Source organism: Ammodytes marinus, assembly GCF_949987685.1.
Source record: "Ammodytes marinus genome assembly, chromosome: 7".
Lineage (NCBI taxonomy): Eukaryota > Metazoa > Chordata > Actinopteri > Uranoscopiformes > Ammodytidae > Ammodytes > Ammodytes marinus.
In genome coordinates this window covers 19,231,042-19,253,616 of record NC_137211.1, presented here as the reverse complement: position 1 = coordinate 19,253,616, position 22,575 = coordinate 19,231,042, and the positions used below count along the sequence as shown (strand labels likewise).

Sequence of the window (22,575 nt, the reverse complement as noted above, 5' to 3'; positions counted from 1 at the left end):
CCTTGAAACTGAGCCAAAAATGATTCATGAGTCATGCATGTGAACAACAGTGACATTCTGTAGGGACATCGGCTCTAATATAGAGAACTGGATGTATCAAATCAAATCAAATCATCCTTATGACGGATTAGAGATTCAGGGGGATAGTAGATTGGTTACAGACAATAGCAAGTCATTCTTCTAACCATTGACTAATTGCATTGTGGGTACTCCGATGTGCATCAGATTAGTGGACATGTGCTGGGTGAGTTCAGGCAGAATACCCATGTCAACCAGACCATGAACACATGGTTATAGGGCTATTACTGCTCCATTTTATTCTTTCTCTCTCGTCTGCCTTCCTGTCTTTATATAGCACTCTAATAACAAAGTGATTCTGCCGGGCTTTAACTGTACAATCTAGGGGCTTTGATTCTATGCCTCTAATTCAAAATAAACACCAACAGATCCCCATTTATCCCATCAATCATGTGACAAAACAACAAAACAACGGCCTTGCAGTAAAACAAGGCAATCCATCACGAGGCGGAAAGTCATCAATCATATTCTGTGTATACAAAAACCCAGATAATAAAGCGGAAGTTCATTATTTTCAGGTCAAGAAGGTGAATTCCTGAGGTCTATCTTTTGGCCATGTTGATACTGTATCAGCAGTTCCACTTTTAAATCATTGTGTCAGGCTTTTCAAATATCCTGCAGGTTTATATTTAAAATCCTTCAGTGGATCTGCACCCTTATTTTAGTCAAATCAGCTATTACACATGAATATTGGAGCTTACAGAAGCTGTAAGCCTGAGTCCATACTGAGAGCAGTGGTGGATGGTATAAGTGCATTTGCCAGTACTAGAGTTGCTTGATTATTCCAACTTTCCTGCTACATTATACCTCCACTCCTATACATTTCAGAGGCCAATATTGTACTTTGTACTGCACATTCTTAAGTTAGTAGTTACTTTAACAATTCAAATGATGATAAGTTCATTATGATTTATATAATTTAAGCTAAAATGACGAATGAAGATCCCTGAATGCCCCCAGACCTTTTTGATTATAGGGGGAATTCACAAGCTGCCCAGCAGTAAGCAAAGTCATTCAAACGAGCTCAGCATTTACTCGCTGCAAGATCAAATGATGTATACATTATTTCCTTTGTTATAATCCAATTATAGGATGTGCATTATTATGAAATAGGAAATTCTTCAGAATGACAATTTTCATGCTAATTCTTTTCTCTTTTACATAGTACAATTTTGAATAGGCTATACGTTATTCCTCCTCCCCTGTTGAGAGATTCATTTACAGAAAGATCATCATATTTGAACTGTCTCTGTCAATAAATCAGAGCTCTCACTCAATTGCTAACCACTCTTTGAATATGTGTAGAGAGAGGCTGACTCATTCAACAAAATATCCCTGGGAGTGAGGACTTCACCATAATGTTTTACATTTTGTTATAGGTTTATAAAAGGCTGTGGTTACTTGTTCAATTCATTTTTCAATCAGTTAGGTCAGGACACGTCCAACTAAATGATTTGTATTTGAGCAAAGCTAGATAAAGGTTTTGGATTTAAAGGAGGCTCAATACAGACTCAGATTTCACTACTCAAAGAGTCATTGTGCCATCTGTTGGATTAACAGATAACTGCAGCTGTGTGTTATTATTGGCAGGAACCGAACAGATCCATAAGCTTTATAGGCCTATTCAAAAACTAAATAGCTAGGATGATTTGCACTGGACAAGGGTTCCCTGATAAATTAGTAAATAGGCTAGCCTTAGGCCTACAGACCAAACAGCATAGGCCTACATAATTAGATTGATTATAAATTATTATTTTTCACATTTTATGTTGATCTTTACCAACCCCCCACAATGTAGGATCTCACAGATAATATCATCCAAGAAAGGTCACGTAGCCTAAGGAACTTTTTAAATATGTCATTTCTGAATCTAACTAAAAGTGACATTACAAGGGAACATTGATTAAAATTAAACTTCTTCAACCTTAACCTTATTTTTCTGGGGGGAGGGATCTTAACTCTATTGCACTGCAATTATTTAGCCTACACAACTAAAAAAAATAAAAACGCTGTTTATTTTTGGTGAACAGGGCGGTCCGCGTGGGCGGGGTTGACCCGGGTTTGTAGGGGCGGGGCAGTTGAGGGGTCAAAGTTGAATTCATTTTGTCTTTTGTGCCAAGCAGAAGAGTGGAGTCCGATCGAACAGCGGCGTCTCTTCCCTCTTCCCCGGATCCTTTTAAAACTCCCTCCCGAACCTCTCCCCTTCCACCCTACCCATCCCCCGAACACTCTGCTCGGCACGGATCCGGTAAGAACATCCACAAACGCGGCTTTGTTTTTGAATTTCCTCCCGGAGTGAAGGACGGCCATCTAGGCCGCGGGATCAGACTAGTTCCTGGATCCGGCGATGCTAACGCTAGCGAGCTCTATGGAAATTAACCAAACTGCATTTTAACTTGATCTCTCTGAGTGTGTTGCTAGTTGCGTGTTGAGTTTATGTCACAGATGTTGTTGGCGTATTAGCCCAACATTATCTTCAGAATCTAGGAAGTCACGGTAGAAATGTTGCGGTGCTAACTTAGCTGTGATGCTCTTTTTAAAACAGGATTTGCTATGTTAGCAATAGCACTGTCCTGTGAGTCTTCTGTTGTTACTATATCGATTCACATTCGACATAAAGTTGCTTTAATATGCTGGACGTGTTTGCTTATTTGCATTAATTGCGTAAATTGAAAGCTATGTCGCCCCAGCTGTTCGGTGCCAGAAAATAGCCCCAGCCACCGGGAGACAGTGGGTCATTGTGCTAACGTGAATGTGTGTGCGTGTGTGTCTGTGGACTCGGGCCAGTCTAATGTGAATCACTGGACTGAAACGCCTCATTGTTTCGGAGTGGCCCGATAACGTTATTAAAGTACAGTACAGGCTCGAGTCTACAAGATGTTAACTGCCTGCATCACTTCATTGATCTGCAATGACAGAAGCTTCTCTAGTAAACAAGGATTTTCTCTTGACGTGTCCTCACACTTTCCAGTTACTACATTTGTCCCTCATGGTCACATTTTCCACTCTGTTGCAGACAAACAGCCAGTAACCAAGTACCAGCGTTGTTGCCCAGATTAAATCCTGGATTCCGCCGCAGAAATGGATTCAAGCCTGGTTGAAGGAGGACTTAATGTCACCTTAACCATCAGGCTGCTCATGCATGGGAAGGTGGGTGCCATGTTTAATTTCTAAAGTCGCTCCTGTCCTCACTTTCATTAGGATAAAGTCCTCTGTACAAGGTTCCTACATAAACTATTAAAGTCTGAAAAGGCATTGAATATGGTTATCCAAAAAAGGCTTTAAATGGTATTACAATGTGTTAAATAGATCTTTTCAGAAATAGTAATTCTAAATAAGTAATAGCATAGTATTTTATCTAATTTGTCTTACCCTGTCAGCCGCGAGAATAACAAAACAAAGTTGAGAATACTTGTATTGCTTTAAACTTTTATATTTCTTCTCTTCTGTAGGAGGTGGGAAGCATCATTGGAAAGGTAAGTTGTTGTTTTCACTGTCTGATAGATGTCATCTCCATCTCATCCCCTTTGGTGTGTTTTGTAAATATTTTGCATTTGTGCTCTTTCCTCACAGAAAGGAGAGTCTGTTAAGAAGATGAGAGAGGAGGTGAGAGGTTTTATTCTCTTGTTAATGAAACGTGTTTGAACATGTTCACGGTTTCATTGACATTAACTCATCATGCGTCATCTTTTTTTGTGCGACTTTTTAATATTTTCTATTCTGTTCCCATGTCTGTGCAGAGCGGCGCTCGCATCAACATCTCAGAGGGGAACTGTCCGGAGAGGATCATCACCCTGGCAGGACCCACCACCTCCATCTTTAAAGCTTTCTCTATGATCATTGAGAAACTGGAGGAGGTTAGATTTGCATCTCAACTCAGACATTGTTCGGGCAAAATCATTCAAGATTCAAGATGACAATCAGTGACTCTATTCAAGTTTTTCTAAGCCCTCTTGTTGTGTGGTCTTCCCTCCTCCCAGGACATCAGCACCTCAATGACTAACAGTACGGCCACCAGCAAACCACCGGTCACCATGCGCCTTGTTGTGCCTGCCAGCCAGTGTGGCTCCCTCATTGGCAAGGGAGGCTGCAAAATCAAGGAAATCAGAGAGGTTTGTCTAATTTTTCTTGAATACATGAAATCATTATTTCAAAAGAAAAAAATTATCAAACAATAACAAAGGGAAAAAAATATACATGAAAAACAAAACAAATCACACGCTAGACCCGTTCGAAGACGAATGGGAATAAGACTAGGCTTGTCAAATCGTACCCCCACCCATTCCTTACCATAAATACATTTGAAATCCAACAAGATAAACTAAAAGAACAATTTATAATTCGACTCCAATTTATGCCTACATCATACTGCATCAAGCTATTAAGAAAAGTACATTTTAGTTTCTCCTTCCTCCCTTAAATTAATCTTTGTAAAGAAAATGTATTAAATTGCATTATATTTATACTTTATTCGATCTTATAGTCCAGACCATTCCACAAAACCATCCCACAAATCGCAATACACATGCCTTTGAGATCGGCCCGAGGATAATAATCATAAAAGCCTAAATCAAATTTTTTGGTATGTTTGTAAAGTTCAAAACCTGAGGGGTATACTACGAAGCGAGATTAAGGGCTGAGCGAGGTCTGTTGAGTCTAAAGCGGTCTAAAGCCAGAGTTTTCAGTATCACGAAAGGTGGCTCTCTTTCTACCTGGCTAGATCACCGTGGTAACAGAGGCTGCACGGCTAACCTGCTCAGACCAGTTTTTGTTTCAGAGTTTGAGCTTAAATTCGGCTCTTATAGAGCGCTGCCCTTCAAGGAAACTACACATTTAGAAATCCCGCGGACCTGACAATATTGTCTGAGCGCTACATTCTCACTGAGGAAGCTGTTACATCTAAATTTATTGATCAGTAGGCTAAGTTAATGAACGAAACGAAGCCGTGACATTAGGCTTACAGCAGAGTGAACTGTAACATTGCGCTGGGGCTTTTTGCCACATGCATACAGTTATTGAACATGTAAAATAGCCCACACCTATACTGTATGCAGCGCCACTCTATGCTCTCCTCTCAAATGATTTTACCTGGCGATATACACACACTGGCTCTTAATAAAGCGTTCTATAAAATCACAGTTTGCAACATTATTTCACTGTGGGCTTTCTTTTCATAAGTAGCGATTACAGTTGGGACGTGACAGGTGACAGCTGTCACAGTTCGGACATCGTTGCAGACTCGCAGGTTAAGCTTCTCACAGTAGCCTAGATTCATATTTGTCCAGACTACAGGTTTTTTAATGTAGGCCTATTGGTATTTGTAAGATTAAAATAAAAGGCTAATAGTCTAAATCAAAATTGTATTCATTATGATGTGGCCCAAAACTAAATGATTTTCCATAGGCTATTCATTTTGAGACAGTGTCAGACTTAAATTACATTCTTAAGTGTGGGACTATAGGCGTAGTGCTATAAATATAGCAAAGTAGCCTATATATATATTAGGCTAAATGGTATAGTGTTTAAATCCGAGTTCAACGTTTCATTGTTTTATAATGTCACGTTACGCACTGCGAGAACGATCGGCAAGATAAATAAATAATTTCCATGCTGGCAGCATTCCACTCTCCTTAGCCTATTTGCAGTAATAGTTTTTTTCGGCTCTCTGTTTTCTGCTGTAATAATTCAGACTGACAAACTCTTCCTCTTGAATGAAGTTGGCGACACACTTTTGTTTTACTCAGCTGCTCACAATCAGTCCGTTTGTGTAAAGTTAGCGGCACAAGATCAGTCCAGTCTGTGCGGAAGCAGAGTCAAATGACGGCCAAACGCCCCCTCTCATGGGGACGCGCACAGAGCCTGAAGCTGAAACTCTCGTTCAACATAAGAGGTTGATAACTGCCTTCGTGATACCGGTTAGCTCTGAGCGAGGGTATGTGTTATGTTGAACCAGATCAAAAAAAGAGAGCCGGGCTCTGTTGAGTTTGCTTTGTAGTATACCCCTCTGTGCTGTATCTCCGTTGTGTCCTCACGCTTGTTGTTGTTATGATGTCATTGCAGTCTGCAGGAGCTCAGGTACAAGTAGCAGGGGACATGTTACCCAACTCAACAGAGCGTGCCATCACCGTTGCAGGGACCCCACAGTCCATTATTGAGTGTGTCAAGCAGATCTGTGTTGTTATGCTCGAGGTAAGCACTCTGTTTATGAAATGCTGCCAGATTTTTTTTTTTTTTTTACTCCCTTGGCGCCTGTTATTGACACTGTTTCTGTTGATCAATAGTTAACTGGATATTTCTGTTTTCTTTAGTCTCCACCAAAGGGAGTGACCATCCCGTACAGACCCAAACCCTCAGGCTCTCCTGTCATCTTTGCAGGTGGTCAGGTAAACAATGTAAACATTTTGTTTTGTTCTTCTGGGTGTCCCTGGTTCTACTGGAAGCAGTACATTGGTCACGATATGATGTATCGCAATACATAGCAATCAAATCCATATTGGGATATTCCACAGGAATAGTTCACTGAAAACGGAGCTGAAATACAAGTTGCTGTGTACAAAACACAGCCCTACTGGCCAAAGCAATTTATTCAGTCTATTCAGGGGTTTTCTGTAGATGGTGTGCCTTGCTTTGTAATTGTGGCACACCAAGGACAGACGACCTATGGATATTGGAGTACACTGTCTGTGTGTGACTGCCACACCCTCCTAACTGCTATTTTCCCCTTGCAGGCTTACGCTGTCCAAGGGCAGCACGCCATTCCACAGCCTGATGTAAGTGAAGGGCCCTCTGTAAGTGATCCAATATATTTGTAACTTCGATCCTGGGAAGCCATGCCACCTTCTTCTTTTCATCCCTTTTGACACTTTATTTTTCCAACCACTGCCTGAAACACACATCCATTTAACAATTCCAACATTAATACTTATTTTTTAAAGTCTAAAGGTGGGAACACACTGCACTCGCCGGCGGCGGCTGTTGGCCGCGTAAATGCGAGTGGCTCGCCGCTCGATCATATTGGGCCATATATGCCTGACACAGACGCCGTTTCTGAGATCAGACCCGTCACACTTCCGGTGCAACAACAACAACATGGTCCAGCTGTGCCAAAAGACAGATGTAGGTACACTGTTTAACCAGTGGCATCATGGCACAGATATCATTAAAACATCATGAAGACGCACCCCGCTCGCAAATACACACACATTAACAGCAATTCAGCAACATACTAAACACATTAACAACAGCATCGTGTGCTCAGTGGCAAAAATAAAGACAGACATCAGCCTACCTGAAAGTGAAAGTGCGCCGGGTCTGGCGAAGGACAACACCGGTGCTTCGCTGTACTATATTGGAATTCCACACGCCCACCCCGTCTTGCAGACCCATCGGGCAATCTCACCGCTGATTGGATGTGGCTGATTCGCGGGTCCACGCGCTTGTACATTGACTTTGTATGTATTCTTGCGCGGCGAGTGCAGTGTGTTCGCACCTTCACAATGCTATCGGTTTGCCCCTCTTTAGGCTAAATCATGAGTCTCATGATCCATTTCATATTTTCCTCTCATTATCACTATAACCACTTACAAAATTGCAAATTTCACAATTTCAGCTTTTGAAATTTCTTCTAAATCTTTCCTCATTCGTATTCTCTGTTTGCTCTCCACGCCCTTTCCTCCATTGTTTCAACAGCTCACCAAACTTCACCAGCTGGCCATGCAGCAGAGCCCCTTTCCCATTGCACATAGCAACCAGGGCTTCCAGGGTAGGTGAACAGATTGAATGAGGGAATGCCATTGCTGTAGACTTGTAATTATTCGCCTAGTCAACAAACTCATGGGATTTCTTTGCATTTGTTCAGCTGGGATGGACGCCTCTGCACAAACTGGCTCTCATGAGCTGACCATTCCAAACGATGTAAGTCGCATTCATCTCCCTTTTCTTTGCTTATTGGCTTTGTTTTATTCAGAGAAACATGTCATTATTTTGATGTAGGTGTGGGCGGTGTCACGTTATGCCATGATATGGATTTTGTTATACAGTCATGATGTCATAAACACCCACACACTTTGGTTTTAGCACGTATATGGAGTTTTACTTACTACAAAGCACACAAATACCACACCAACACAGATAATGCACAGGGCAGGTCGAGGCTGACTCTTTTATATACAGTTCGGGGGCTGAGATCTACAGGGATCTGTGCTCTACAGTGAAGCAGCAGAGGTCTGATTTAGGGTCGCAAAATTCCGGAAATTTTCAAAGTTGGAAACTTTCCATGGGAATTTTGGGAATAAACAGGAATTTACTAAATTTAAGGTTGGCCCTTAAAGACCCTGCAACCCAAATGCACCAAATCCTTCTTACTATGTTATTTAAGTCCTGGCAAACGTTCTAGAAAGTAAAAAGCAGTTTTTTCAACAATGTTTTATAATATTTAGCAACATTTAATTTCAATCAGATTTTTTAAAAAGCTTATTGAGACACCCAACTTGATATCATATATTTATTTTTTACTATTTTAGACCAGGTTTACAGAGGCTTAAACTGTGATTTTAAATACTTATATTATTTTAGCATAATCTTGACTAAAACAACCAGATTTCATGCAAGTACACTTGGCAAGTTGCACATAGCACACTGCTTACTGCAGGAGTACTGAGCCCACGCCTCATACATACTGTGCATTCCCCCATCACATGGGTGGGCATTTTACTTAATTTATTGAATGGGCAGATGAGTAATATCTTAGTCAACATTCATCTTTTTGTTGTTCAGTGAAATGATTGATTGTCCATTAAATAATCAAAACTTGGTAAAGTTGCCAATAAATCTATTCAAATGTAATGTATTATAATTGTATTTTTCTGCATGGATATCTGCCTATGACAAAACATAATGTTTAGATTTATGTGTGGATATGAAACGGATAATTTAAATTACCACCATTTAGTTAATTCCCAATTTTGCATATTCTCAAAATTCGAGAGCGAAAGTTCCCATGGAAAGTTTCCGAAAATTTACTGGAAACTTTCTACCCCTTTGCAACCCTAGTCTGATTTGATCTGTCAGTTAATTTTGGACACTCTCATGGTGTTAAGTCTGTCGGTAACAGACCTGTCGGTGTTCGCACACACTTGGAGATGGAAATATATTAGGGCAATCACGGCACAAAAAAAGTGCTACCTTAATTTCATAAGGAAGTTCCATTGACATTAAATAACATTTCATTAACAAGAGGGACCTGGCTGAGGCAACAACTGAAGTGTCTTGTTTAGCCTTTTAATTAAAATATTTTTAGTGATAAGACTGCATGACTATGGATCAATACTATTTACTATTTTCTAATATTACATTTATATACAAAAATGGTTTGGCCAAGCTCCCAAAATATAGGCTACACAAAAATGTCATACCCTCACTGTCAAAAACGTGAAGGAAAAAAAAAACGCAAGAAAAATCATGTCATAGAAGTAGCTTATCTCATTGGGTTTATTTTTTCCCTGGTGCTAATGTGTTCTTACTCCTCCCCTTCTCCTTCCTCCTCAGCTAATTGGCTGCATCATTGGCCGTCAGGGCGCTAAGATCAACGAGATCCGTCAGATGTCAGGGGCTCAGATCAAGATAGCCAACCCTGTGGAGGGCTCCACTGACAGACAGGTCACCATCACTGGCTCCCACGCCAGCATCAGTCTGGCCGAGTACCTGATCAATGCTCGGTAAGAGGCTGCATATCCATCACACAGCATCCAGTTGACAGCAACACTGCAGTATTTTAGTTCATTGTTTACTTTGTACCTAAAGTGGTAAAACTCTCTGGAGTCCAGTGGTTTTTCCAACGCCCTCAAGCTTATTTATAGTAATAGAAATGACTGGGGAATAAAAATTGGTCTATTTTCATCAGGCTTGAATTTAAGACAAGTTTATACTAGTCACTTGAAAGTAAAAGACGGCAGAATCTTTATTGGTGGTAGAAATTGTGAACTAGGCCATTACTCTACAGTAACTGGTAGTTTACTTATTTACCTTCAATCTTAAGTATGAAATGCATCAGAACAGTCCCAAATGGATACATTAGTAGGTTTTGAGTTAACCTTAAACCTTCTCCTTTAGCCCTGGCTTTTACTGTTTAATAAATTACTTTATTATATTTATGCTTTAAAATGTTTTTATTGCCTTTTACCTTTTTATTTGTTAGTGTCTTGTCTACTTACCTTTTTGTATTTTAAATGTATTTTATTGGGTTTATATTTCATTTTTATTTCTCATACACATTCATCTATTGTTTAAAAACTGTATTGTCTTATCAGCTTCTGAAGCATGGCAATGGCACTCACCTATAAAGTGTTATCGACACGGTAGAGTGGGAAGAGGTTAAATGTATCTATGTTAATGGGCAGTTTTTACAGACGGGAAACCTCATTTTGAAAAGGGAAGGAATTATAAACAAAGTATTTGTCATGCTTCTCACTTATTGGCCTTCACCCTTTGTGGTCGGCTTCTTAAAATGATTGTCAAATTGCAAAAGTGAATTTTAAATGGTCAAGAATATGCTGCTGAACTCAAATGTTGTGTCGTCCTTTGAGATATTATTTTAAGATTCACTGTCTTCACATTTAAGTTTGCAACAAGTATTTTTGAATCGTATAATAATAAGTCTGTGTTCCTCCTGTTTTCTGTGGTGTTCCTCAGGCTCTCTTCTGAAGCTACTGGACTCGCAGCCAACTGACATGGAGGATATTCATCAGCACCTAACGTAACCCCTCCCCCTACTTTTTACCAAGAGGTCCCTTATTGAACTTAATGCAAAAACCAAGTACTATAAACTCACTGTTTTCTCCTCTGCTTTGGTTAAACACCTACTCAGTTGTAATTCAACCATCATCATGATATTGGTATTTTATTTATTTATTATGTTTTTAAAATTCCCTTTGCATATAGTTTTTAAAGACTACCTTCTGTTGTATTTTTTCCTCTTATTTTACTGTATATCTGTATGATCTTCTTGATATAGGTAAAAAAAAAAGTTTTAGAAAAATCTGAAAAGGCATAAATAATGTTTTTTCTTATGTCAGATTTTTCTTAGAAAATGTAAAAAATGAAGAAAAAAAAACACACAATAACATTATAGATGGACTGTTCTTTCCCTTTCTTTTTGAAATATCTATTTATTTTTTATTTAATACGCAGCTCCTTGTAAGAGTAGAAGTCATTGATATTTGCCATCTTCTATTTGAAGCTGTACTTCCTGAAAGAGGCATTGTGGGTTTAAACGGGTTTTCAGAGGGTGTAAATGATCTCCAGTTGAAGATGTATGCAGGAAAAAAAACCTTTTTAGTCAGAAGGTATTTTAACCCTTTTGTTGAGTGTGGGTTCAAAGGAGAATTTTAAGCTACATTATGTCTCACCTCTAATTTTGATGAGTAATTGTTTTTGTGTCATTCCTGTGTTTCCATCCGTTTTTATTTCTCGATCAGGACTTTTTGAGCATTGTTGTGTATTGGATTCTGCTAAGGGTGGGTGGGCCTTGGTCATCAGGAGTGGGCCTGAATGAGAGGAAAATATTTTCTTTTCTCTGAAATTACTAAGACCATAGTAATGACGACGATGATGATAATAATAACATTGAAATGTTTGTTTTAAATAGAGAAAATATTTTTTTTAACTGCAGGGCTGGGGAATGCTGCAAGGGGCAAAACTACAAGACATATTGGTCTTTAAGTATATTATGCTGAGGTATTAAATTATGATTAACTAGAAGGAGAATTATAGAATTAACACTAGTTTCCTGCTATCCTTTTTTGCCTGGGTCAGATTTTATTTTTTATTATTCTTTGCAGGATGAAGAAACTCACGTTTTTTGTGCACGTTTTCAAACTATTGTAGATCTGGGTGCAATTTAAAATTGTTGAAGAAATGAAATGCAGAAATAAAAAAGATGTGAAATGCTTAAAACAATCCTGGGTCATTCTTAGGTTGTAATGTTTACTTTTTCACAAAGGAAGCTGACAACACAACTAGATTACCCTGTTATTAAGATGATATTTATTTATTAATAATCCAAAAACGTGGTCGTGTTAATGGGCAATGTTAAGAAAATGACACTGGAACCGTTTGGCCATGCTGAAAGTCATTGAAAATAGTTTTATTTCTCCTTCAGCCATCTTGTGTGACGCAGCTATGACATCGCCCGTCTCTTTAAACAAACATCAGACTTTCTTTTTTAACCAATACATTATTTATTGTTGCTCATATTTTGCTTTTGATATAATTCCTATGTTACAGGTACAATGTGCAATGCTGTATAAAAACAACATTTCTATTCAAAACCCAAAGGATACTTACTGATCTACTAGTAACCACCACAGAGAAGTGCTCTATTCTTTATCTGGCTACTTCTGCAGTTATCTTAAAGGGTAAAAGGAACTGCTGATGATTTTTTTTCAATGAAGCTTATCAACATCACCATTCACAAGAGTCTCTTTTTGGTTCAATGCTCAAAGTGGAACTGTCCTGATTTTACACATATCGATCTGTTTCACAGATAATACACATGGGACAAATGTTGAAGATTTGTGTGGCTCCAGGAAATCTTATGAATTGCCTTAAGTGCTGTCACTTTAGTCAGTGTCAGTCATGGCTGAAAACAAAGCTGTTCGTAGCATAACAAAACTGAATCTCGGTGTTGCATCCTGGGTAATGTAGGTGCAAGTTTGTGACGAGAAAGAAGAATGTGTATTAAAAATACGATATCTAGTTCTGATGCATTGATTCTGAAAACTTTCCCCCCTACTTTCCATCTTTTTGTCTGACAGTGTTTGGACTGTGGACTGCAATGCTACATCTGGAGTGGAGTTCTCTTACTAAAGCACCTGCATCACTGTGCTCTTGCTGAGATATTACCTTGCTTAGCAACGCTTGTGCATGTAATCTCTCTGAACACACGCTTTACCTCTCGTACCATTGCAAATCGTTCTAATAAAACAGCCAACTTTTCAGATCCTGAATACATACAACGGCAAATAATTTTGAGTGATTCCAAAGGTCTCCCTTCCTATCGCACATTTGATAAGCTTCATAAAAAGGAACCTCAAGCATGTTTTATGTCTATTTGAAACTCAGTAGTTGTTTAAAATAAATAATATGTTTCCTATTGAGAATCCTAATTATGCATCATGATAGATGTCTTGGTGAGATTTTCATTCCATATTGTATTTTTATTTTTTTTCTTAAGTGCAGACATTTATTAACAAAACACAAAATAACCAAAGGTAATACTTTCAGGATTAAAAAAGTGTAAACTTCCACAAAATATAAAACCGACACATTCGAACCATAAATTATAAACATGTAGTCATGCATTTGTTCACAGGGCTGCATACCATTTAGTCTTACATTTTTATCTTACAAATAAAATAAATTTAGAATTTAGATATTTCTCATGTGGTATGTTATGGATCGTATTTACATTATTATTCATTAGTATTTGATGCATTAGTGTGTGAAGTATCATGGAGGATGCTCCAAGAGTGAGGATTAGAGTGTTTAAAGGACAAGTGTGGTATCTTGTGCGTGCGTGTGCATCTGAGGAAGGGTTTTTGCTGAACTGGAGCAGTGGCTTCGTAACTATTTTTCCTTAAAAAATAATAAAACAAACCCCCTACTGAACTTAAAATGACATTTATCTGATGTCACAAGCTGCCAAAATATCTGATGTCAGGATACAACAAATGTCCTATGTCATCTGATGGAGGTTTGCCGGCCAACCAACTTACGAGACACCATAAGTCAACTTGTCATAGTCTGAGTGGTGTAGTGGGTGTGATCCCTCGTGACAACAGTAATGTACTGCACTGACAGATTGGTATACGCCTGTGATGGGAGCTGCAGCCCAGTGTTCTACTATGGGGGTCCTGTGTGGGGTTGCTGTGGAGACCCCTGGTAGGGCTGAGACGACGGAGCCCACGCTCCAGCGCTGGGAGGACGGCTGGGCTCTCCGCTACCGGACTGGTCCAGCTCTACACTGTCACAGTCAGAATCATCACACAGGGCCCGGCTCTGTCGAGAAAGTGTGAAAATGTACAGCATGAAGTGTTTTGGCAGTGATGGTACCTTTATTTAAAGGTACAGTGTGTAAAGGTGTATTTTGGCCTCATCTTGTGGCGAAATTTCGAGATTGCAACATTGTCTACTCTCTACTCCTGTTATGAGAATTTAAAGAACCTACGGTGGCCTTCAAGGACAAGCAGCCAGTTACTAAAGATGGCATCATCTTTAGTAATCTGCCTCAAGTCTTTCCTTTTGTGAGATATTTGAAAAAAGGTTGTCTACACGTTTCTCTTTATCTTTTTAAAGAATTATCTCTAATCTATGCTCTTTTGTGATATCACATTTTACCTTTGTAGGACTCACACTGCTATTTAAATCATCGAAGGCCAAAATGGTTGGAAGGAACTTGTTAAATCTTTCCCAAGTTTTTTAGTTACATATCTAAATCTAACCAACCCACTAATAAGTTAACAAAAAAACACATATTCCACTGAATGTAGTAGATAAAGTAACATACAATGGATACAATGAATGACATTAAAAGAACCTCACTAGTCTCTCAGTAAATGTAGTTTCCTAGGAAACAGTGCTTTTTGGAGTTTGTGCTTTTTGCTTCAGGCTTAAGACGATGACACAGGTTGACACAACCCTGTGCGGAGCTGCTTTTTTTCTTTTTTCTTTTTTTTTTACCTCATTAGGATTGTGCCCGGCATCCAGCTGAGCTTTGGCATGGCCCAGGGCCCCGTCTGGAGGCTGCGCGGGGTCAGTGTTGTCGGCGGGGATCTCTGAGCCCTGGGAGAGCAGGTCGTCACTGCGGTCGTCCAGCCGGTCGTCCGTGTTGGTGCTGACCACGTCGGGCGTGCCGCTGTGTGAGTGGTCGGTGGTGTGGCCCTCCTCGCCGTCCGACACAGACAGGTTCTCGGAGCTGAACGTGGACACCGACTGGCACTTGGTGATGCTGGTCGGACGTCTGGGGGTTAGAGAAAAAAAAATGCTTTGAAAAACATGATGTGAATGAATGATGCACATTTCAAATCATTTGATGTCTCGGAATAAATCATCAAGATGGCTTGAGGGGAATTTTCCAGTGACGAAGGAAAGTAAAGGAAAGCAAGTTGCTCACCGTCTCCGTGGTAACTCAACCTCGCTGTCGACTTCACCCTCCTCTTCTTCTGATGACACCCCACGCCTCTGTAGTCAGGAAACAAGCCAAGATGCACAAGTAGAAAACCATTATCAAAGTGTCACCAGAGGACTAACTAACTCAAGCGTATGACCACATATCTGACACTGTACCTGTTTGCGTGAGATAGCTGCCCTGTACAGAATGGCTGAAGGAGTGAGGTGCTGACCCCCGATGCCCCCTGATGCCCCCCTGGGCAGCCTCACTGCACCGGCCCCCTCCTCTTTATCGTCCCCCAGAGAGCCTCTAGCTGCCCCCGCGCCCCTCCCACACGGAGAGTCTGGGCTGCTGGAGAAGGGGAAGGATGCGGCGTCCTCGCTGGGCGTGTCGCTGCGTGGGGGAGTTTCCGTGAGATCGTCCAGACCGGCTGCTCTGGCCTCCGATCCCCCTAACCCTGCAGAGGCACTGAGGCTGCCCCCTCTCTCCAGCCCACACACAGAGGGCTGCCCTTTAGCCTGGCCCTCTGCCTCCAGCGTGGTGCAGATGAGGTCCGGGCTGGATGAGGAGAGCTGCCTCTGCTGCTGCTCATGACTGAGGCCCCGCAGCGCAGCAGACGGCTCCAGCAGCTGCTTGGAGGTGTTAGTGTTGGAGCCGTTGGTCTGGCCGGTCGTGTCCCTATGTGGGCAGCACTGATTGGCCTTGAGTCCAGCCAGGTCCCCGCTGCTGCCCTTACCGGGCTTGCGATGGCGGGTCTTTACCCTTCGAGTGCGACTGGGAGAAGTGGAGCTCCGGTTGGGGCAGGCCGGGATAGTGACTTGCATCACGGAGGAATCCATTTTGGGAATGATGATCTCAGTCTTAAGGATGTCGGGCCTAAAGGAGTAGGAAGGACTGGTCAACAATTACAATCCGCAAGCCTGATGATGAATATGCATGCATCAATTACAGTATCTCTCTTGAAATGAAATTACAGTAGGCCCTATATATAGTATATACTGTATGCTGCAATGTTTCAGTGCTAGACCTTTATTAGGGTTCTGAAGCAAATCCATCATTATTGCACGTTAGACAGTCTACATTCTTCCATGGAACAACAACTGAAATCAGATGTCACACCTCTTCCCCGAGGGCAGCTTCTGTGGGACGTTCCTCTTCTTGATGAGTTTGTCCATGGAGTTGGAGGAACTGCTCTGTCTTGAGCTGTGGTGCTTAAACAGACCTGGATACTTCTTATCCAGAGACTGCTCTCTCCTTGGAAAACAAAGCAAAAGCAAATGACGCCATGTGTGAATGCACTCTGGCTCATTCGTTTATAAAGAACGTTTAGATGTTTTGTTGTTTTGTTTCATGGATTTTTTTGTACCTCTGCAACTCTTTCTCTTTTAGCTCCAGCTGTAGCATGACAGCGCTGAGCTCCATGTAGAGGTTGTTAGCCCTCTCCAGCTTCCTCTCATAGTGCTCGCGAATGTCCAACGCATGCCTGAGAAGAAAGAGCAGAGACTGCCGATGTCATTGTGCATCCGCATGAGAGATTCCCTATCCTCCACAATAGACGTGCACTCAGGGCACTTATGTCATGCACAGTGGCTGACAAAAGGAGTGACATGAAGAAATGGGACAGCGTTGAAAGTGGCCTCGTACGTGTCTGCTGACGTAGTAAAAGTACCGGCATGTACTGGATGGAAACCCTGAGTTATGAAACTATGCGTGTGACTTCTAAAAGTAAAAAAAAAAAAAAAACACAGACCTGAGCTCCTCTCTGCGTCGGTTGATCAGCTCCTCGTCAAGCCGGTGGAGACAAGTCCCTTCCGATTTAATCTTCTCAAAGTGCTGTTTCACCTCCTCTCGCCATTCAGCCTGATGAGAGCACATTTCTATTAAAAAGCTCCTTCTGGCACAATTTTAAAAGCAGTTCTCTCTCCTTTTTTTCTGGCAGTTAATGTGATTACTGGGCAAAAGCATGTGTGGAGGAATGTGTATCTGTATCTGTTTGTGTATATTTGAATGTATGATTTGTGGGCCTTTTGATGTATCAACAGATCTTCCATATTCAAACAGGATCTCAGAGGGTCAGTCCTACGTACCTGAGACTTAAAGTATGTCTCTTGTGGAGTGGAGAGCACATCAGCTGACGCTATATCCAGATGGAGAAGGATCTGACGGAAAGATGGCCTATTCCTGGGCTTACAGTTCCTGCGAATCCAGACAAATGTGGAAAACAGCTGTGAACATTTACAATGCAAATATCAATAAAGCAAACCAATTTAAGGTGGGACACAACAGGCAAAAACATCCTTTTTTTCAAGCACTTGTCGATTTAGAGATTTTTGGCTATTTCGCCACCATAACATATCTTATTAACATACTTTTTTTTCTTCTAAAACGTGTCTGTTTGTGTACTGCATACTGTATGTCTCCTATACAACCAACTTAAAAGTACATTATCTCAAAATTCAATCTCAGCTTGTACTTACATCAATTACACTTTCCATAATCATTAAATCACTATTCTGAAGGTTATTTCAGAAAGAATTGTTAATTTCTCAATATATCACTGCTTCAGATTTGACTAACCAGCACTGTCTGAGGAGGATCTTGAAGCCATCAGGGCAGCTTTCAGGTATGGGCAGCTGAAGGCTGTTGTTGCCCACGCCCCAGATGATTGCAGATGAGTCCACATCTTTGTATGGGACCTCTCCAGTTAACATCTCCCACAGCACCACTCCAAAGGACCTTAAAGTTAAGTCAAACTTTATATAGTTAGGAGGTCTCAAAATCATACAACATTATGAAATGATGTCAGTGTTAATCAAACCTACCAGATGTCCACCTTTTCTGACACTGGCTCATTCCGAATGACTTCGGGGGCCATCCAAGCTACGGTGCCGGCAAATGACATCTTGGTGCTCTTTTCGCGGAGCTCCTTTGAGGTGCCGAAGTCAGAGATCTTCACCAGGTCATCGTGTGTGATCAGCATGCTGCAAGAGCGAGATTACATGTAGCTTTTTACGTGTAAATAATATGGAATCAATCTTGAAGTTTGAATCATTGCGTTGGATGAACTCCTCATTAGGCTATAGCAAGTGACGAGACCCTTGACTCACTTGGGGGACTTGAGGTCGCGATGGATGATTTTGTGGAGGTGTAGGTAGTTCATGCCACCTGCGATGCCCATGGACCAGTCAACCAGGAGGGAGGGGGTGATTTTACGGCCTGCCCTCAGCACCTCATACAGTTGGCCTTGGGCACAGTATTCCATCAAGATACAGTAACAAGGAGCCTGGGTGCATATGCCCCTGGAGGGAAGCACGGCAAGTCAGATAACATAGCACATGGTGAGCAGAAAGGGGACTGCACCATATCAAAGTGGGATTTGTGCAATGAAATGATATGTGACCCATTATGGAAAAAATCACATAAGTTTTCCTCACTTGAAAGTGATGATGTTGGGGTGCTTGAGCTTGCGGAGGTGTTTGATCTCTGTCTCTTTGATGTCCCGCACTTTCTTAACGGCCACGTCGTCTCCGTGGAACTTGCCTAGGAAGACGGCCCCCTGCGCACCGCTGCCCACCCACTGCAGGTCTGAGATCTCCTCAAAGGGAACCTCCCAGGACTCTATATGCAGACCAACACGCCAACAAACACACACCTGAGTGATAAGTACATGTGCAATCATGGAGTGTGACACAGGATCAACATGGACACAGCAACAGAAAGGCACGCTTCTTAAAATGAAATCTGTCACACAAAGCCCTCAAAGGTCAATATGTACTCTCAGTAGTTTGGTTTGGACAAGGAGGATTCACATTAGAATGGGTTGGCAGGACACACAATTACATCATTGAAAGGGCCTGCCGTGTTCAAACAAATGCTATATTGACAACTTATCCAGCAGGACAGTCCATTTCAAACCAAAGAGAAGAGAGGAATTGAGGGTTAAAAACAACAATCCACTCAAGGTCTAATCTGTCTGTCATCCATCAGAGCGACTGGACTTAAATGACTGTGAGAGCTTGGTCGCTGGAGAGGGACGAGCGGGGCAGCAGAAGAGACACAGAGCAGATCAATTCTTCATGAGGGCCACAGAAGTGTCCAGATCTCTGGAGAACTGCTGCAGCGCAGGCAGATGCACAGATGCTACTCCTGGCCAGAAAACTCACTGTAGCTAATGACTGTGAGTGATTAGTGGGCCATAGTGTCAGCGAAAAGTTTTGGAGTTCATATATAAATAAATGTACTCATATACTGTTTTTAAGTACAATTTGAGGTAAATACAAGTTTTAAATACAATGCATTGTAAAAGCTGAAGGTATTGACTCATTGACATGTTTGGCTTGTGACCAGTGTGTGGTTGTGGCCCTTTGTCATGTAGCAGATGTTTCACCAGAGAGAGATTAACCATCTAAACTTCTCAGATGGTATCATTTAAATACCTGTTTTAGTAACAAAAAAGGATCAGAATGTTTATGTTTTGTTTCTTCCTTGCCCCATTTATCATCTCAAGAACCCTCAAATGTACCTCGCCAGGGGGCCCAAGCCATAGTTTTGTAAGCTACCTGACTGTTTATCAAGTTTAAACTAGCTACACCTCTACCAGATCGATTGATGCATCACAAACAATCATAACAACAGTCTGTCTCCAGCACTTAAAGTACATTTTGCTATTAATACTTTACAAGTGCAGAGGTAGGATTTTTAATGCAGGCCCTTTACTTTTAATGGAGTATTTTTACATGTTCTGTATACTTTTACTTAAATAAAGGCTTTGAAAACCTCTGCCACCATTGAGGAGTTCAAGCTTTTCCATTAGCTCAGATACTCATGGCACATCTCCATGGTTACGGAGGCACCGCAATAATCATACATTGAATGAATTCCATGTTTGAATCACAGATGTGTCTTTGGTCTGTGTCATGTATCCTAAGCACAGGAGAGGGTCAGATAGCACAGAAAAGTGGAGCATCACATACCTTCATGGCTGTGCTTGTGTTCAGTGGAGTAGGCCTTTCCAATCATGGTCCAGACTGGTTTGAGGCAGCCAAACAGTCCCTCCAAAAAGCCTCCGCTTCCTGATTGTAGCCGAATGTTCTCCGCCTGGCTGCGGACGGCCCCGGCCTCTGGACTGAGGCCGGCCTCTGCCCCGCCGCCACCACACTGGCACTGGCAGGCCTCATGTTCATGGAGCTTCAGCACACTGTTGTCAAAGTGGCAGGCCGAGGGTCCATCGCTGGGAGTGGGGCTGCTGCCGCCCGGCGCCACCTGTCCGCCAGTGTCAATGGACAGCACGTTGCGGAGGACACACTGTGTGGGCGTCAGGTCCGTCTCGGGGGTGCAGGCCGGGGTGTCTCCATCAGTGAGCCTTCGATAAGGGGGTTCAGAGATTGGGGTGCTGAAGCCTGACAGGGAGGGGGAAGGGGCACGGGGCTCATGGATACAGGTCCCACTCATCAGGGGCTTCCCCAACACCGCAGGTTAGGGTGGATGGAGGATTGGCGAGATGAGAAGTTATAGCCTGGAGTGGAGAAGATTTATGCTACGTTAAGTTGTTTATTTGGCAGATTGTGTTAACTCTCACAAGGTTATATTGAAATTTGCATATCCCCTCCCACACCACACTCCAGGCTCGTCCATAGTATAGCCCTCCTGAAGCAGTTTTGGGGGGTCAAGCGTCTTGCTTGAGGACATATTAGAATAGACAGTGGGCACTATAGATCTATTCTAACCAGCGACCTTGTGGTTACTGGTCGGCACCTCTTTCATCTAGGCCATCCTACAACCACAGTAAGAATGGCATTAGAATGATTGATCAATATGTGTACAACCTCATTTTATGTTTTCTTTAACAGTGTTTTTGTAAGGATAAAAACAAGTGTAGATTCATTCCAGCCCTGGACAGCTCCATTTGCAGTGAGGAGCTGTCCAGTGCTGAACTGACTGCTATACCTTCACTGCTACTATCTCTTCTCTTTTGATATTTTCAAACAATACACAGGTTTGAACTTTTCTTTTATCCAAGCAATGCAAACCACCAGCACAGTGCAGTCGTGCTATGCTTTGGGCCCCCAGCCAGGCAGTCCTCCCCCCAGTTCAACCACTCAGTCTCTCCATTTTCACAACCAGCTCCTGTCGGACTCATGCAGTAAAGCCTCATCTCTGTGTCTGTGATTGGGAGAACCAGCGTGCCCAGTGGAGCCATCAACCTTGAGTGGAGATGGGCTTTATGAATGAATCCACTTGAGGAGGTTGTACAGTCCAAAGCCCTGGATGTCACCTCGGTCCGACAGGATCAAAGCAAAGCTATACTCATCAGCCCCCTTATGTTGTCCGTCATGCATCAACTGAACAGCATTGTGTGCATCTGAAGTAGATGACGAATTGCATAACCACCTCACTGTGGATGTGTACGTCTGTCCGTCAGTCTGTGCGTGCATGCGTGCATGCCTGCATGTGTGGGTGTGTGTGTGTGTGTGTGTGTGTGTGTGTGTGTGTGTGTGTGTGTGTGTGTGTGTGTGTGTGTGTGAGAGAGAGAGAGAGAGAGAGAGAGAGAGAGAGAGAGAGAGAGAAAGAGAGAGAGAGAGAGCGCACATGTATCCAATTTACATATCCTACCCCGGCTTCATGTCTTGCACTGCACCACTGACTGCACGAGAGGAGCCACGGCGACTGAGCAAAATTGTAACGTGAAGGGAAAAAAGGGCAATAAACAAGCAGCAGCGGGCCTGGAGCAGTGCACACCGCGCACACAAGCGCATGAAGATCAATCTTTAAATAACCGAGGATGTGATGATGACACTCAGCAGCATCATAGCCGACGTGCATGAATTGCAAGCCCGATGCCTAGGCTACTATGGTCCATGCCAAGTGAAACTGCCGCAGCGTCTGTAGCCTACATTTACTCAACGTTAGCATCAACACAAATATTTCGTAATGTGGGCTTTCTCCCTGCACACATAGGTTTGTCTAGCATTCATCGACGATGATTCCTTTGCTGGCAGCATCATTTCATTGGTGCAGTGTGAGCGGCGTGAACGCCACCGCACCGAGCAACGGCATCATACCTATACGCTGTGACACCTGATTTCTCATTCAATCAGAATTTAACCGTATAGTATGACATTCCCATACCTTTCTGCCTGGTTGATGTCGCGTTGTCAAGTGAACGGGTGGGCTCTGTTCGCTAATTGTCGGCGATAATGGGAAAATCGTTGCTTTTCTTCGGTCGGGGCTGTCTGTTGTGTCTCCAGTCCCGATATCCACGAGTTCCACGCTACTGGGACGGATCCCAGCGGGCAAATTGTGTTATCAATAACCGGGGACCCATGCAACGT

General features: G+C 42.2%; 2 protein-coding genes across 3 annotated transcripts; one reads left to right on the top strand and one right to left on the bottom strand.

Annotated features, from left to right (window-relative positions):
- The first annotated feature begins 2,180 nt into the window (after nucleotides 1-2,180).
- On the top strand, nucleotides 2,181-12,024 carry pcbp2 (poly(rC) binding protein 2). Of its 2 annotated transcripts, none has more exons than XM_080031180.1 (13): nucleotides 2,181-2,326; nucleotides 3,095-3,228; nucleotides 3,531-3,554; nucleotides 3,652-3,684; nucleotides 3,819-3,935; nucleotides 4,059-4,190; nucleotides 6,139-6,267; nucleotides 6,387-6,461; nucleotides 6,807-6,848; nucleotides 7,768-7,840; nucleotides 7,937-7,992; nucleotides 9,625-9,794; nucleotides 10,768-12,024. In XM_080031180.1, exons 2-13 carry the CDS (start codon nucleotides 3,160-3,162, stop codon nucleotides 10,802-10,804), a joined length of 957 nt encoding a protein of 318 aa, XP_079887306.1. In that variant the 5' UTR covers nucleotides 2,181-2,326; nucleotides 3,095-3,159; the 3' UTR covers nucleotides 10,805-12,024. The 2 variants fall into 2 exon arrangements, with proteins under 2 accessions (XP_079887306.1, XP_079887305.1); XM_080031179.1 differs by having other exon boundaries at nucleotides 6,807-6,866.
- Nucleotides 12,025-13,977: 1,953 nt separating this feature from the next.
- map3k12 (mitogen-activated protein kinase kinase kinase 12) lies at nucleotides 13,978-20,695 on the bottom strand (the record flags this gene model as incomplete). Its single annotated transcript, XM_080031246.1, has 13 exons — nucleotides 13,978-14,133; nucleotides 14,815-15,094; nucleotides 15,248-15,315; nucleotides 15,421-16,120; nucleotides 16,364-16,498; nucleotides 16,611-16,727; nucleotides 16,995-17,104; nucleotides 17,332-17,440; nucleotides 17,822-17,980; nucleotides 18,067-18,225; nucleotides 18,352-18,543; nucleotides 18,679-18,862; nucleotides 20,218-20,695. 13 exons carry the CDS (start codon nucleotides 20,693-20,695, stop codon nucleotides 13,978-13,980), a joined length of 2,847 nt encoding a protein of 948 aa, XP_079887372.1.
- Nucleotides 20,696-22,575: the final 1,880 nt, after the last annotated feature.